Source organism: Podarcis gaigeae, assembly GCF_964106915.1.
Source record: "Podarcis gaigeae genome assembly, chromosome: 12".
NCBI classification, from domain to species: domain Eukaryota; kingdom Metazoa; phylum Chordata; class Lepidosauria; order Squamata; family Lacertidae; genus Podarcis; species Podarcis gaigeae.
In genome coordinates, this window is record NC_139688.1 from 15485131 (window position 1) to 15498229 (window position 13099).

At 42.8% G+C, this 13099-nt stretch overlaps 1 protein-coding gene across 8 annotated transcripts in view; it reads right to left on the reverse strand.

Annotated features, from left to right (window-relative positions):
- The window catches only part of ADARB2 (adenosine deaminase RNA specific B2 (inactive)), a 381789-nt gene that overhangs the window by 18942 nt on the left and 349748 nt on the right, over nucleotides 1–13099 (reverse strand). For all 8 annotated transcript variants that reach the window (XM_083704834.1, XM_083704833.1, XM_083704837.1 and 5 more), the window contains one exon: nucleotides 1782–1963. In XM_083704834.1, the coding sequence (XP_083560960.1) occupies nucleotides 1782–1963 (182 nt within the window). The remainder of the gene's footprint in view (nucleotides 1–1781; nucleotides 1964–13099) is intronic.

Genomic DNA, 13099 nt, shown 5'->3' on the forward strand with positions numbered 1-13099 from the left:
TGGCCTTGGGCAATCACTGTCTCTAGGCCTCAGTTCCTCATTTCTTAAATGGGAACCATAAAAAGACTGCCTCAGAGGTCTGCTATGAAAGCTAAATACAGCGAATCACCTCACAATTAAAATAACAGTGGAAATTATAGTAGTAGTAGTAGTAGTAGTAGTTGGAAGTCTTTCGATCAGCAGGAAGTCTTACAGATGGTCCAAAATATCTTCTAGCCTGTAGACAAGGCTAGAAACAGAGGGAGAAGTTGGCTAAAGAGGAGAAGACCTCTGGAACACAGTTCTTTAATAAAACTATTCGTTGTTCAACTCCTCTGACCTGTTTAGGTCTGCTGCCAGGACATCATGATGTTGTGTGTTTCCCAGCCCTTGGCAGAGGCAACCAATGGTGTGTAGGGGGAGGGAACACCTAACATGATGATGTTATGCCATGTGAAAACAGGAAACTCAACACAGGGTTGCAGTTTTCAGTGGCAGCCCAGTTTGGGGTATAATCTAGCCTCCCAAGTGAAACATCCATAAATCTACCCTTACCTGTTGGGCATGTGCATGAAGATTCTTCGTTTGCTTCGCACCCTGTCTTTTTGCAAATGGATTCCCATTTTCAGTAATTCTCTTCCCTTGTACTTAGCTTAGTTCATTCAGCTGATGTGCTTTAGCACACCACTGAATGGGGAATAGGTTTAAATCTGTTCTTAAGTAAATTTTATGACTCAAGGCTCTAGTTTGGTTTTAACACTTATGCTGTGGCTTTAAAGTATCTGGATGAGTGGTGATGTACATACCAAAGGGCCAAGTATAATGGAAAGATTGCTGTACTGGATAATGATTGCTTCCAACTATATGGCCTTTCAGGTTAGCCAGAGATGGGTTTAATCATGCTCAATGGTGCAAGCCATTTTTAAGAAGTCTAGTAGGATTCGGTCACAGAATAAGCCATCACCATCTGACTTCGGACTTGTGGAAGTTTTCTTTATATAATGTGCTTTGCTACATTGTGGTACAACCAAATATGATCCTCTGCTCCTTGACAACTGGATCCAGCAGAAATCCTGCTAGCATTACCAAGGGGTATGGAGCGATGCCCTTGATCATGGTGATCAGTTTAAGAAAAGTGGATGCCATAGCTTCTGCCCTGGCTTATAAATATATCACAGTAAAGATTCTTGGGACAGGAATTATTTGTGGTGGAGGACAGCCACTTCCAACAGGAATGGAGGCAGAGAGGTAAGAAGAATCTATTTCAGTTAGTATTGCAATCCTATATACACTTTCCTGGGAGTAAGACCCATTCAACACGGTAGAACTGGGTTCCCCAACCCTTTTGGATATGGGGGCACATTTGGAAAGCTAAGAAACCAGGGTTAACACCACAAAATACCCATTTCACAGAAAACAAACATACATCCAGGTGATGACCACCACCCTCCAAACAGACAACTCCCCCCAACGGAGGCCAAATAAACAGGGCTCCCCTCAATATGTGACCCCTCCCCACCAAACATCAAAAAATTGGGAGGGGCAGGGGACCTTGGCAGGCGCTGAGGGTGCTGTGGGGGGTCCACAGCCTCTAAGTTGGGGACCTCAGCAGTAGGTCCTACTTTTGGGCTGTGCTCTTAGTGTGGTAAAATGTCTAATCATCAGTAGCATCAAAGGAAAGTGAGGAGGAAGCAAGTATCCCAAGCTTTGAAGGGACACTTGGTTATGTTCCGTGTAGGAGCTCAACAGCACCAGCAATGGGGAAGCAGGCGGTTCATGCTTCCAAGCAAGGGTGTCCTTACCACTCAGGAGCAGCTGATTGCGCCGGTATGAGGCTGGCAGTTGACCGACATCTTCTAGTCTATGGCTCATTACCCGTGAAAGGTGTCCGGTGTGAGAGAGGCTCCCCACAATAATGCTATGCAGGTACACAGGCTCAATGAAGTAGCTGAGGAGAGCACCTTGTAAGCCGAGGACGTTCCACCTGCAAGAGGAATTCGGCAGTGAGAAAGGGGTTTGGCAGGTGACAAAATAAGATACAAGAGAGCACCCTTTTTATTTGCCTTTTTATCCTGGGGAGAAATATCGGGCGTCTCCAGCTGATTCCAACTGTAATTTTTGTGACAGATGATGGACCTTAATGCAGGCCAGAAATTCAGAATTCCCTAGCTCAGGAATGAGAACCTTACCTGTCCATAAGAACGTAAGGAGAGTGACCCATCACATTGGCCAACCAGATGCCCATGGGAAGCCCATGAGTAAGAGCTGAAGGCAACAGCACACTCCTCCTGCAGTTTCCAGCAGTTGTTTTGCAGAAGCAGACTGCCTCTGGCAGCGGAGGTATACGGAACAAACAGGCCTATCTCTAGTTGACCTTTGGGGACTCTCCAAAAGCCATACACCACTGTCCCCAGGCCACAAACCACACCAGTGCTGCTCCACACCCTCCCAGTAGTCTTTAACCTGGCTGAAACCACATTTGAACTGTGATTATCTCACTTGCTTTCCTGGAGGGAGGACAAAAAGATACGTTTGTGGGTGCATGTAGAAGCATCTGGTTTTTCCATGACTGGAATTTAGCCTACCACTGGCATGTGGCCCCAAGAAAGGTTGCCCATGTGAGATGTGGCTCTCGGGCTGAAAATTGTACCCCCCTGGACTCCTATTCAGTGAAGATGCCATCCGTGCACATGCAATGGAAGACTGAAAGATATGCATCTCAGCTTAATTGCAGCTGATGTTTTATATTGGATGGAAGCTGGATTGAGGGAAAACATATGAAGCAGAAGAATTTCTCAAGAAACGGTGGGATACGCATGGATTGTGGCTAACATCCTGTGTGTTAGAATTCCTGCTCCATGATTGCAGTCATGGGTTTTTTGTCTGATTGCAGTCATGGGTTTTTTGTCTATCACATGACGGTGTATATTTTGATTCCACAAAGTGGGAAGTGACGGAGACAGGATGTTTGTGTTACTGTGTTCCGTGAAGTGGAACTATTGTCCTTTGTTTTTTCTTTTTGCTGTCTGATGCTAGAGAGAGAGGGAGCCATGTTGCAGTGCTCCGTGTGTGTTTATATGTAAATAAAGTAGATTAGCCAAAATGCTGAGTTACTGAGGTCTGTTATGCAAAGTGCGCAAACTCTGCAGATCCCTAAGTGTGCTGATGTCTGTTAGCATCGGTCGCTGTGATGTTCGGGCTGAAGAAAGCTAATGAAGCTCCCGAACGAAAGACCAGGAGGGAGAGAACATGCCTGTCGGCCATGTGTCTCTGCCAGGGTCCTACTCTGTGTACTCATTGTCGAACACCTGGTGGAAGTGGGCTGGAGCCAGAATAAACTGTGATGTGTACACACAGTCTTTCACAGGACAGAATAGGCGTCCTTGTTTGCCTTGTTTGCCAGTATGTTTCCGAGAACAATTCAAAGTGTTGGTGCTGACCTTTAAAGCCCTAAACGGCCTCGGTCCAGTATACCTGAAGGAGCGTCTCCACCCCCATCATTCTGCCCGGACGCTGAGGTCCAGCGCCGAGGGCCTTCTGACGGTTCCCTCATTGCGAGAAGCAAAGCTACAGGGAACCAGGCAGAGAGCCTTCTCGGTAGTGGCGCCCGCCCTGTGGAACGCCCTTCCAGCAGATGTCAAAGCGATAAACAACTACCTGACATTCAGAAGACATCTTAAGGCAGCCCTGTTCAGGGAAGTTTTTAACGTATGATATTTTACTGTATTTTTGGTTTTTATGGAAGCCGCCCAGAGTGGCTGGGGAGGCCCAGCCAGATGGGCGGGGTATAAATAATAAATTATTATTATTATTATTACATGGATTGAGAAGCACCAGGGTGGTGATGGTGGTAATCGAAAGCAATGTAAGCTGCAGGCAGTTTCAAGAATTCTGATTCTTCACCCTTTTGCTATTGAAAGGGACACTCACCCCTCTCCCTTCACACTTGCTTGGGACAGATCCATCTTAAAACACACCGATCTGCTGTCGCCGTTCTTAATCTGGCCCTTGGTTTCTAGGCATTAATGTTGACTATTAAGGCCCTAAGCATCTTGGGTCAATGGTACCTTAGAGAACTCTATTTTGAGCATTCCTGTGCACAAACATTTCCAGGTAAGGCTATGTTTCGGGAGCCTTCTATGTCTGAGATTAGAGTTACGTGCACTCAGTATTGAAGCCCTTTGGCTGACCCTGGGCCAGTCACTGTCTCTCAGCCTAGTCTACCTCACAAGTTTGTTGTGAGGAGAAGCATTGCAGTACCTTGAGCTCCTTGGAGGAAAGGTGGGATGAATGTGATAAATAAATACAATTAACCCACTAAGAGCAGGACCTTTTTCAGTAGTGGCTCTGTTTGTGCAATGCTGTCCTCTATTAAGCCCGTGGGGCTCTCTGCTGGTCTTTAGGAAGCAAGATGAAGACTTTTTATTTTGACAAGCTCTTGTGGGGTATAAATAACCAAAATAAGAGCAACAATAACATATGTTAATTGCTTTTCTCTGAACGAAATCAGTCTATGCATTTACAAAAAGCCTTGCTCCATTCTTGAGCAGCACTCCTGAAGAAATGCTTTATCACAAAAATTGCGGGGTTGTTTTTTTTCCAAACTTAGTTCCTCATGAGCTGAAATATGCTTGACATTTTAGAGCACTACAGAAAGGGTTAGAGAGATTTTGCTATTTAAGGCAACATCCAGTGGTTGCTGTGCTTAAAAAAAAACACGCATTTAAAGTGCAAATCTGTACCAGCAGGAAGCATTATGTAGCTAATTTCTTACATCATTGTTCTTTTCATTAATTAACATTTCTCAACCGTTAGTGCAATAATTGCGGTGCCTCTGTGCTGTATGTCTCTTTCCATGATTAATAAGGAGCCATTATACTTCCCTTTCCTGAAGCAGTCAATTAACACGAAATACTTTCCATTAATTACTGAATGTTTAAAACCAGCATGCTGTACCTGGAGAGCAATCTGCTCACAGAACCTGTGACAAAAATTGCTTTCAGAAGTTCTTTTGAAATTTTATTCCACACGCGAAAAAGAGCAAACCACAGGCAGTTTAGTTGGCTATATTAATTTGCTTCAGAAGCAGGGTCTGCCAATGAGAAACATCTTTTAATCTCATGGAAGACAAGGCAGCCATCTGGCTGCTGAGGATTTTGGAGTGAGACTGCCCCTCTCTCTTCCTCTCTAAACGCAGGTCATTAAAGTAATGTGTTCATCCTACATAAAACTCAAATGGAAGATAAAAGGTAATATTTATATACAAACAATTTAGTCCCACCATTTAAACAGTCATTGGTTTTATGAAACATTTGCTTTGCTCTTATCAGATTTGCATAACTTTGTGGTGCCACTGCTGCTGAAGAAAAGATATGCATAGATCTGTGTGGTCATTTCTACAGATGTCTACCTGTCTGTCTCATTTAGGCTACATGCTGTATAGTGTACACATTTACTTGGGAAATCGATGGGAGTTACTTCTGGGTGGACACACAAAGGATTGTGCTGTTAAAGGCAGAGCTTAGCTGGAAAAAAACCCTTCCAAGAATGAAAGCATGGAAAACATTCTCGAATTCTCTGAAGTTATACAGTTTGGGATTTGATAAGTAATAGACAAAAATCATCAGAAAGCAATGGTTTGTTCGGGGTAGAAATATGTGCATGAACTCAGTAACATTTTTGATGTTCAGATTAAAAAATACCTGCCTCATTTAATTTGCTGGAAATGAAGAAGCATAGTATCTGTTCAGGGGGGGAAATATCCAATGTTTGAATATGGCTACTTATTGGCTGTAGGGAAAGCTCCGTTGAATTGGATCCATCTAGTCCCAGAATGATGTCTTCTTCAACAGCTAGTATTCAGAGGCATTTGCTGTTTCTAAACATGAAGATCCACTGAGCAGTTTAAGAGCTCTAACCACTTCTGCCCTGCTCCCCAAGAAAAAAGCTACTTCATTTTGCAATTCCTGTTTCTCCAAGACAATGTGTGGCTGCACTTGCTCAGACATTTACCCCACAGAAGCTTCTCATGTCATGGCATCACTAGGCACAGAAGAGGAATAATTACAATTGGTTGTTAGAGAAGGAGGTACAAGTAAGAAGTTACTAAGTTGTGAATCCACATATCTTCTCGCTTTATCATGCAATAAAAATACAGTTACAGCACAATTCCAACCAAGTCGACTCAGAAGTCAGTCTTATTGAATTCAGTGGTGGTTAGGATTAGGGTCATGGGCACGTGAGGTTAGGGTCACAGCCTTAGCTATTTACTCTATTTATATATCACCTTTCAGCAGGGCTTTTTGCAGCTGGAACTCAGTTCCAGCAGCTCTCAGCTAGGCACCATTGTCATGATAAGAGAAAAAGGGAAGAGTTCATGGTGAGTTCTGGCAACTCTTTCTGCCTTTCCGTATTTAATTGAGCAGCTCTTTGGCTAAATTTGAATTGATTGATTAACATTCACTCATACCCTTTAAATTACCCCCTCCAATTGATTAATCAATGAAAGCCATTGGTCCCAAACTTTCCCCCACCATGGACCACTTGAAAATTGCTGAGGGTGTTGATGAACTGCTTAATTACTGTATTTTTTAAGAGAGTCTGTGTACTGGTCCAGTAAATGCTTCCGCTGCGCAACCAGCAACAGTTCTCTTTGCAGAGTATTAATTAAGTCCAGTGCAGAGATTCTTGTTGCAGTACAGGCTTCAGAGTCTCAGTAGCAAAGGAATAACGACACAGGGAAGCCTGTCTTTCCAAAGACAGGTTTATTGCAGACAGATAACAGAAACACCTCCGGAGCTTTCAGACATTTTTGCTTCACGCCCCGCAGGCAGAGAAAACAAACACTCTTTATATACTGAGCAACTTAACAACTTAACGAGCTTGACTACTTAAAGTCACATGACATTGCTAACTTGCCAGCGTCTTAGGTTTCACACCCTAACACCCCCTCTCGCTGGCAATACAAAAACAAAATTACTTCAGACCCATTTCTTCACAAAAGTTTTCATGCCGCTGAAACCCAAGCGGTTTTGTAAAACCATCAGCTTGATTTTCATGACTGGGACAGTAATTTAATTTAACAATTCCTGCTTTTACCGTTTGACAAACATTTTGAAAGCGGATATCCAAATGTTTTGTACGACCTTTAAACTGCCCATTTTGTGCTAACTTAAGACACGGTTGATTATCACCCCATACAGTGATTGGAGTGATGGTATTTTCATACATCTCTTGTGCCAAGCATTTGTAAAATTCTAGATCTCTACATAACTCAGATAAGGCACAGAACTCAGCTTCTGTTGACGACAAAGCAATCAGGTTCTGTTTCTTGGATCTCCACCCAATCAGAGAGTTACCAAATTTTATTACACAGCCAGACACTGATTTTCTATCCTTTAAATTTGCCCAATCACTATCTGCCCAACAAGTAATCTGTGCTTGTCCTTCAGAAGATAATTCAAGGCAAAAATCTTTGGTGTATTGTAAATATCTTAACACTCTTTGAATTCCTTTCCATGCATTTACACTAGGTTTTGAAGCTTCTCTGCTGAGTAAGTTAACAGCGTAAGCAATATCTGGTCTACTCCATTGCGAAAGATGAAGTAAGCTTCCCAGTGCTGACTGAAAGATTTCAGCACGCTTGAATTCAGCACTTTCCTTGAACTCATTGTCTTTTACAAAACCCATTTCCATTGGTGTTCTAACACCTGCACACTCTGTCATGCCAAACTTTTTCAACATTTGCAATATCTTGCCTTTTTGATTCAGTAGAAAACTGCCATTTTTGGTCCTATCTATCTGAACACCAAGATAGACCTTTACATCACCAAGATTCTTAACTTTGAAGTGTTTATTTAACTCTTTGGCTAGTTTTTTTTACTTGTTCTTGTGTCTTTGAAGTATAAATCAGGTCATCTACATAAACAAGCAAAGATTCTTGAGCATCTCCTGAACCTCTGAAATATAAGCAATTGTCAGCCTTGCTCCTGCTAAAACCAATGCCTACCAAAACGTCATTCAAACACTCATTCCAATTATGAGCAGATTGCTTGAGTCCATAAATAGATTTATGTAGTTTCCATACCTGATTTGATTTACCAACTTTCAATCCTGGCGGTAGCTCCATATAGAGCTCTTCAGCCAAGTCTGAATGAAGATAAGCTGTAGAGACATCAAATTGATTCACTTTGAACCCTTTCTGAGCAGCAACTGCTAATAGTGCCCGTAGGGTTTCACTCCTTGAAGTGGGTGCATAGACTTCGGAATAATGTAACCCCTTTCTTTGCGTAAAACCTCGAGCTACAAGCCTTGCTTTGTACTCTGGTTTCCCCATCGCTGTTGTCTTTATCCTGTACACCCACCTACAACTTACTGCCTTGGTACCTTCTGGCAGTTTGGTGATGGAAAACACACCCAGTTCTTTCATAGAATTCAACTCTTTTTGCATGGCCTCACGCCACCTACTGGCCTCCTCCTGGGGTAATTGCTCAACCTCCTCAAAACTTTCAGGTTCACAATTTGCCAAACCAGCCCAAACACTAATAGCTTGGTACCTTTCAGGAGGTATACCTTTGTTGGCACGCTTGGAACGCCTTAACAGTTCCTGTGATGTTCCTTCAGTTTCCCCCTCTGACCCAGAATCACTAGTCGTCACCTGTTTGTCACTAGTAGTTGAAGAACTTTCTGATTCTGACTTTACACTCTCTTGCTGTACAGGTGAACTTTTAGAGCTAGAAGATTCTGACTTTACAGGTCTTTCTTGCTGTACAGGTGAACTTTTAGAGCTAGAAGATTCTGACTTTACAGACTTGGGTGAACTAAACGATTTCTCACCCTTGTCCTCAGACTCAAATTCCTCAGCCTGTTCTGGAACTAATACCTGCCCTGGGGCCTGAGTTTCATTGTTACTGTTCACCACGTCAAATAGTATGTCAGGATTTCCATGAATTTTATTCCAACCATCCTGTTCACAAAATTCCGCACTTCTGCTTATTGTGATTTTCGTTTGATTGCCTTCTACATTCACAAATCTCCAACCTTTTGTGTTTGCTTGATAACCACAGAAAAGCATTTCTTTAGATCTAGGATCGCCTTTCCTACGTTGTGCCCTAGGCACCAGCACATAAGCACGACATCCAAAAACTCTTAGATGATCAATTTTTGGTTTTTTTCCAAATAGCATGAAGTAAGGAGTGTTGCCTACTGTGCTATTGTACACTCTGTTAAAAGTATAATTCGCATACAGTGCAGCCTCAGCCCAAAACCGCTGTGGAAGTCCAGAATCAAACAGCAAAGCAGCAATGGCTTCCTGTAATGTTCGAAATTTTCTTTCAGCAACTGCATTCTCCTGTGGTGAATAGGGATTGGTAAGTCTATGAACTATACCTTTCCTTTTTAACCACGTCTCCAGCGTGTGGTTCACATATTCCCCACCACGATCTGATTGTATTTTACGCACCCTGGTGTCAAATTTACATTCGACTTCTTCAATCCAATCCATCAGGATGGAAGCTGCTTGCGATTTTTCTTTCAGAAAGAAAACCCAACTAGCCCTTGAAAAATCATCCACCAAAATTTGCATAAATCTCGCACCTCCAAGCGATTTGACTGGCATAGGGCCACACACGTCTGTGTGCACAAGTTCAAAGGGTTTCTTGCTTACTCTGTCAGATCTAGGATAGTTACATGTCTTAACCTTAGCATGTTTACAAGCACAACAATCCAGAAAATTTGGACAGGGTTTAATGTTACACTCCTCAGCTAAATCTGGCATCTTGCTTACATACTTAAAGCATATATGAGCTAACCTTCTGTGTAGTAGATGTGCACAACCTGTATGAGGAGCCTTATTTACACACTTAGCTTGTGCTTCACCTGTTGAACATCTACCTGCTGCTAACTGCTCTTCATCCAAAACAAAAAGCCCATCCTCACAGGGAATTTTAACTAGCTCCTTCCCCTGTTTCGAAATGATGCACACATCATTTTCAAACTCAACCTTAAAACCACTTTTTACCAGGCATGACACACTCAAAAGTCCATTCTTCATTCCTGGAAGAACAAAAACAGGAAGGTTAGTTTGCAAACAATTAACATAAATTGTGCCTTTAAGGCTCATTTCTCGTTTACTATTGTCTGCTATAGTCACAGTTTTTGCAACTGGCAATGTCTTGCAGTTCTTCAAGCTGCCACTAGATGTCGCTGGAACTAAACTGTGACTGGCTCCACTGTCAATTATCCACTTCAAGGTTTGTTGGCTCCTTTTAGGACTCTGTTGTGCTGCCATTGCAGATAGTCCCTTATCAGCACCTGCTCCCCCTCTGGATCGTTGATTCTTGTAGCTCTCACTTCGTCTTCCCCTGTAGCTCCGGAAACTGACCTTGGACTGTTGAAATTCCTGTTGCTTTTCAGGACACTTTGCTATCAAATGAAACCTGCTGCCACATCGAAAACATGACTTGCTGGCCATAGCAGACACTTGTGAGGCTTCCTTACAGCTCTGCCTGCTAGTTCCCCCACGCTCTATGGTGGCTCTATGGTGAATTCGCCTAAGAGCTTCCCAAATTTCAAATGCAGACCTTAAATTTTCCACATGAGGTAATTGGGAATCGTCTATCGATACCATCAACATGCATCTAGCTTTAGTGTCCATTTTATCATGTTCCCTGTTCTGAGCATGTGCAGCAGCCTCTTGCTCTGCTGTGGCATCTGCTGCAACAGCCACAAACGGCTTTCGCCTCTGGACATAGTCAGCCCACACTTCTTTGGCTTCCAACCAGACTTGAGCCCTCTTAGACCACTGCACGTAATTAGCAGAGTTCAACTTTGTAAAGGGAACCTGGAAATTTTCCACTGCCATTCTTGGGGTCTGCTGCTACTCCCTCTGTGTGCCCTTGCTTCTCTTTCCCCTTGGGATTTGTTTTACTCACTTTTCAGACGCCTCCAGCCTCCTCTGAAGCCTTTTAAACTTTTTTCCTTCGTCTCTTCACTAGCAACCTACCACCGTCCTCTGTTTTTATTAACAAAACAAAAACACAACGGGAGGTCAGGCTAGCCTTTTGCAGCTAATGAAGCTGTAAATCTTCACTTACGCAGCTCTCTCAACTTTCTGCAGCCTCTCAGTTCCTTTAAGAGCTGGATTTACGACCAAGCCGGTCTTCTCTCATCCGAAAGCTGCTTTCACTTTCTCTGCACACAATACAGCTGTAGAAACGTAGAAGGAGCCATAACCTAAGAGAGTCTGTGTACTGGTCCAGTAAATGCTTCCGCTGCGCAACCAGCAACAGTTCTCTTTGCAGAGTATTAATTAAGTCCAGTGCAGAGATTCTTGTTGCAGTACAGGCTTCAGAGTCTCAGTAGCAAAGGAATAACGACACAGGGAAGCCTGTCTTTCCAAAGACAGGTTTATTGCAGACAGATAACAGAAACACCTCCGGAGCTTTCAGACATTTTTGCTTCACGCCCCGCAGGCAGAGAAAACAAACACTCTTTATATACTGAGCAACTTAACAACTTAACGAGCTTGACTACTTAAAGTCACATGACATTGCTAACTTGCCAGCGTCTTAGGTTTCACACCCTAACATTTTTCGCTCTCTAAGACGCACCTTTCCCCTCCTAAAAAGTAAGGGGAAATGTGTGTGCATCTTATGGAGCGATTGCAGGCTGCGCTGCTCTCTCTGAAGCCAGGAGAGCAAGAGGGATCGGTGCGCACCGATCCTTCTTGCTCTCCTGGCTTCCGGGATAGCCCTGCAAAGCTCCTCTTCGCTCCCTCTTTGCTCAGGGGGCTTTGCGTTGCTTTCTTATTTCTTGTTTTCCTCCCCTAAAAACTAGGCATGTCTTATGGTTGGGTGCGTCTTATAGAGCGAAAAATACGGTGTTTTCCTGCCTCTTGTAGCAATTGTAATGGTCTGTGCTAGAAGCTGCATGATTTTTAATTGTATATTATGGCTTCTTTTGTTTCTTATATATGGTGTTTTATTGTACTGCAACTTGAATTCCATAGAATAGAAGAAACAAAAGAAGCAATGGAAATAAATTAAAAATCAATATAAATATTCAGTGTGATGGATGTGCTATTTCCTGTCTTCAACCACAAATCCACAGACACACCATGGACCACCTAACTGAAGTTTGCAGAGCACAGTTTGGGAACTCCTGAACTAAAGCTTTACTTGCAGAAACTTCCGATTATACTGATTCAATATTGGAGCCCCAGGTAGTGAACTCATTTCAAAGCCCAGAGAGGAGCTTCTGGATATCTCGGACCAAAAACCAGGAGTAAAACCACTTTTATCATGTGTTCTTCTCTTCAAGTGAACTAGGCCTAACTGGGTAAAGGAAAGTAAATTAGCTTTAGTCATAGGAACAATTTATGCCTCTTCAGGAACAAAAGTATCTATGGCGAAACTGAGTTCTGGAGGAGGTTTGCTTCTGTTAGGTGCAAGAATGCTGCTGTGATTTTACTGCTTTCTCCATGGGCAACGTTTTCAAAATTAACATTATTATGCAGAGTAAATGTGCTGTTACATTCCAGCTTCTCAATATATCAAACTGACTTGTCTAGGTAAGACATATGATGGATTGTTTGACTCCCCCCCCTAATTGTGCAAGACTTTTAAAATGCCCCTTTCAAGGACATGTTCCCTACTTAGATAACATATTTTAAATAACTTTTGTCATACTGGAAAAGAAACCCACTGGTTTACCTGCATAATAGAGGAGCAAATGCATGGATTTAAACCAAATTATCTCCACAGAAACCAGGTGATCTGAACTGGCTTAAATTACACTGTGGACTGGGCTGTTATAGCTCCTTGTTTTTGATACGGGGAGTATAACACTGGTTTTAGGGGTGTTTTGTCCACTGCCATTACTTCTGTATTTATTACAGAAGTTGGGGTGGTCATTCTGCTTTCGGTACATCTAATTCCTACAAACATATGTGGTCCCCATCTGTCTATAATTGAAATGCCAGTAATGACATGGAAGGTATCAGAGAAGAGCTAGTCTTCCATTCAGTAGATGACACTTCCCCCCACCTTTTAAAATACCGTATTTTTCCATGTATAACACGCCCCCGTGTATAAGACATCCATGGGGAAGATTGCACTCGTGT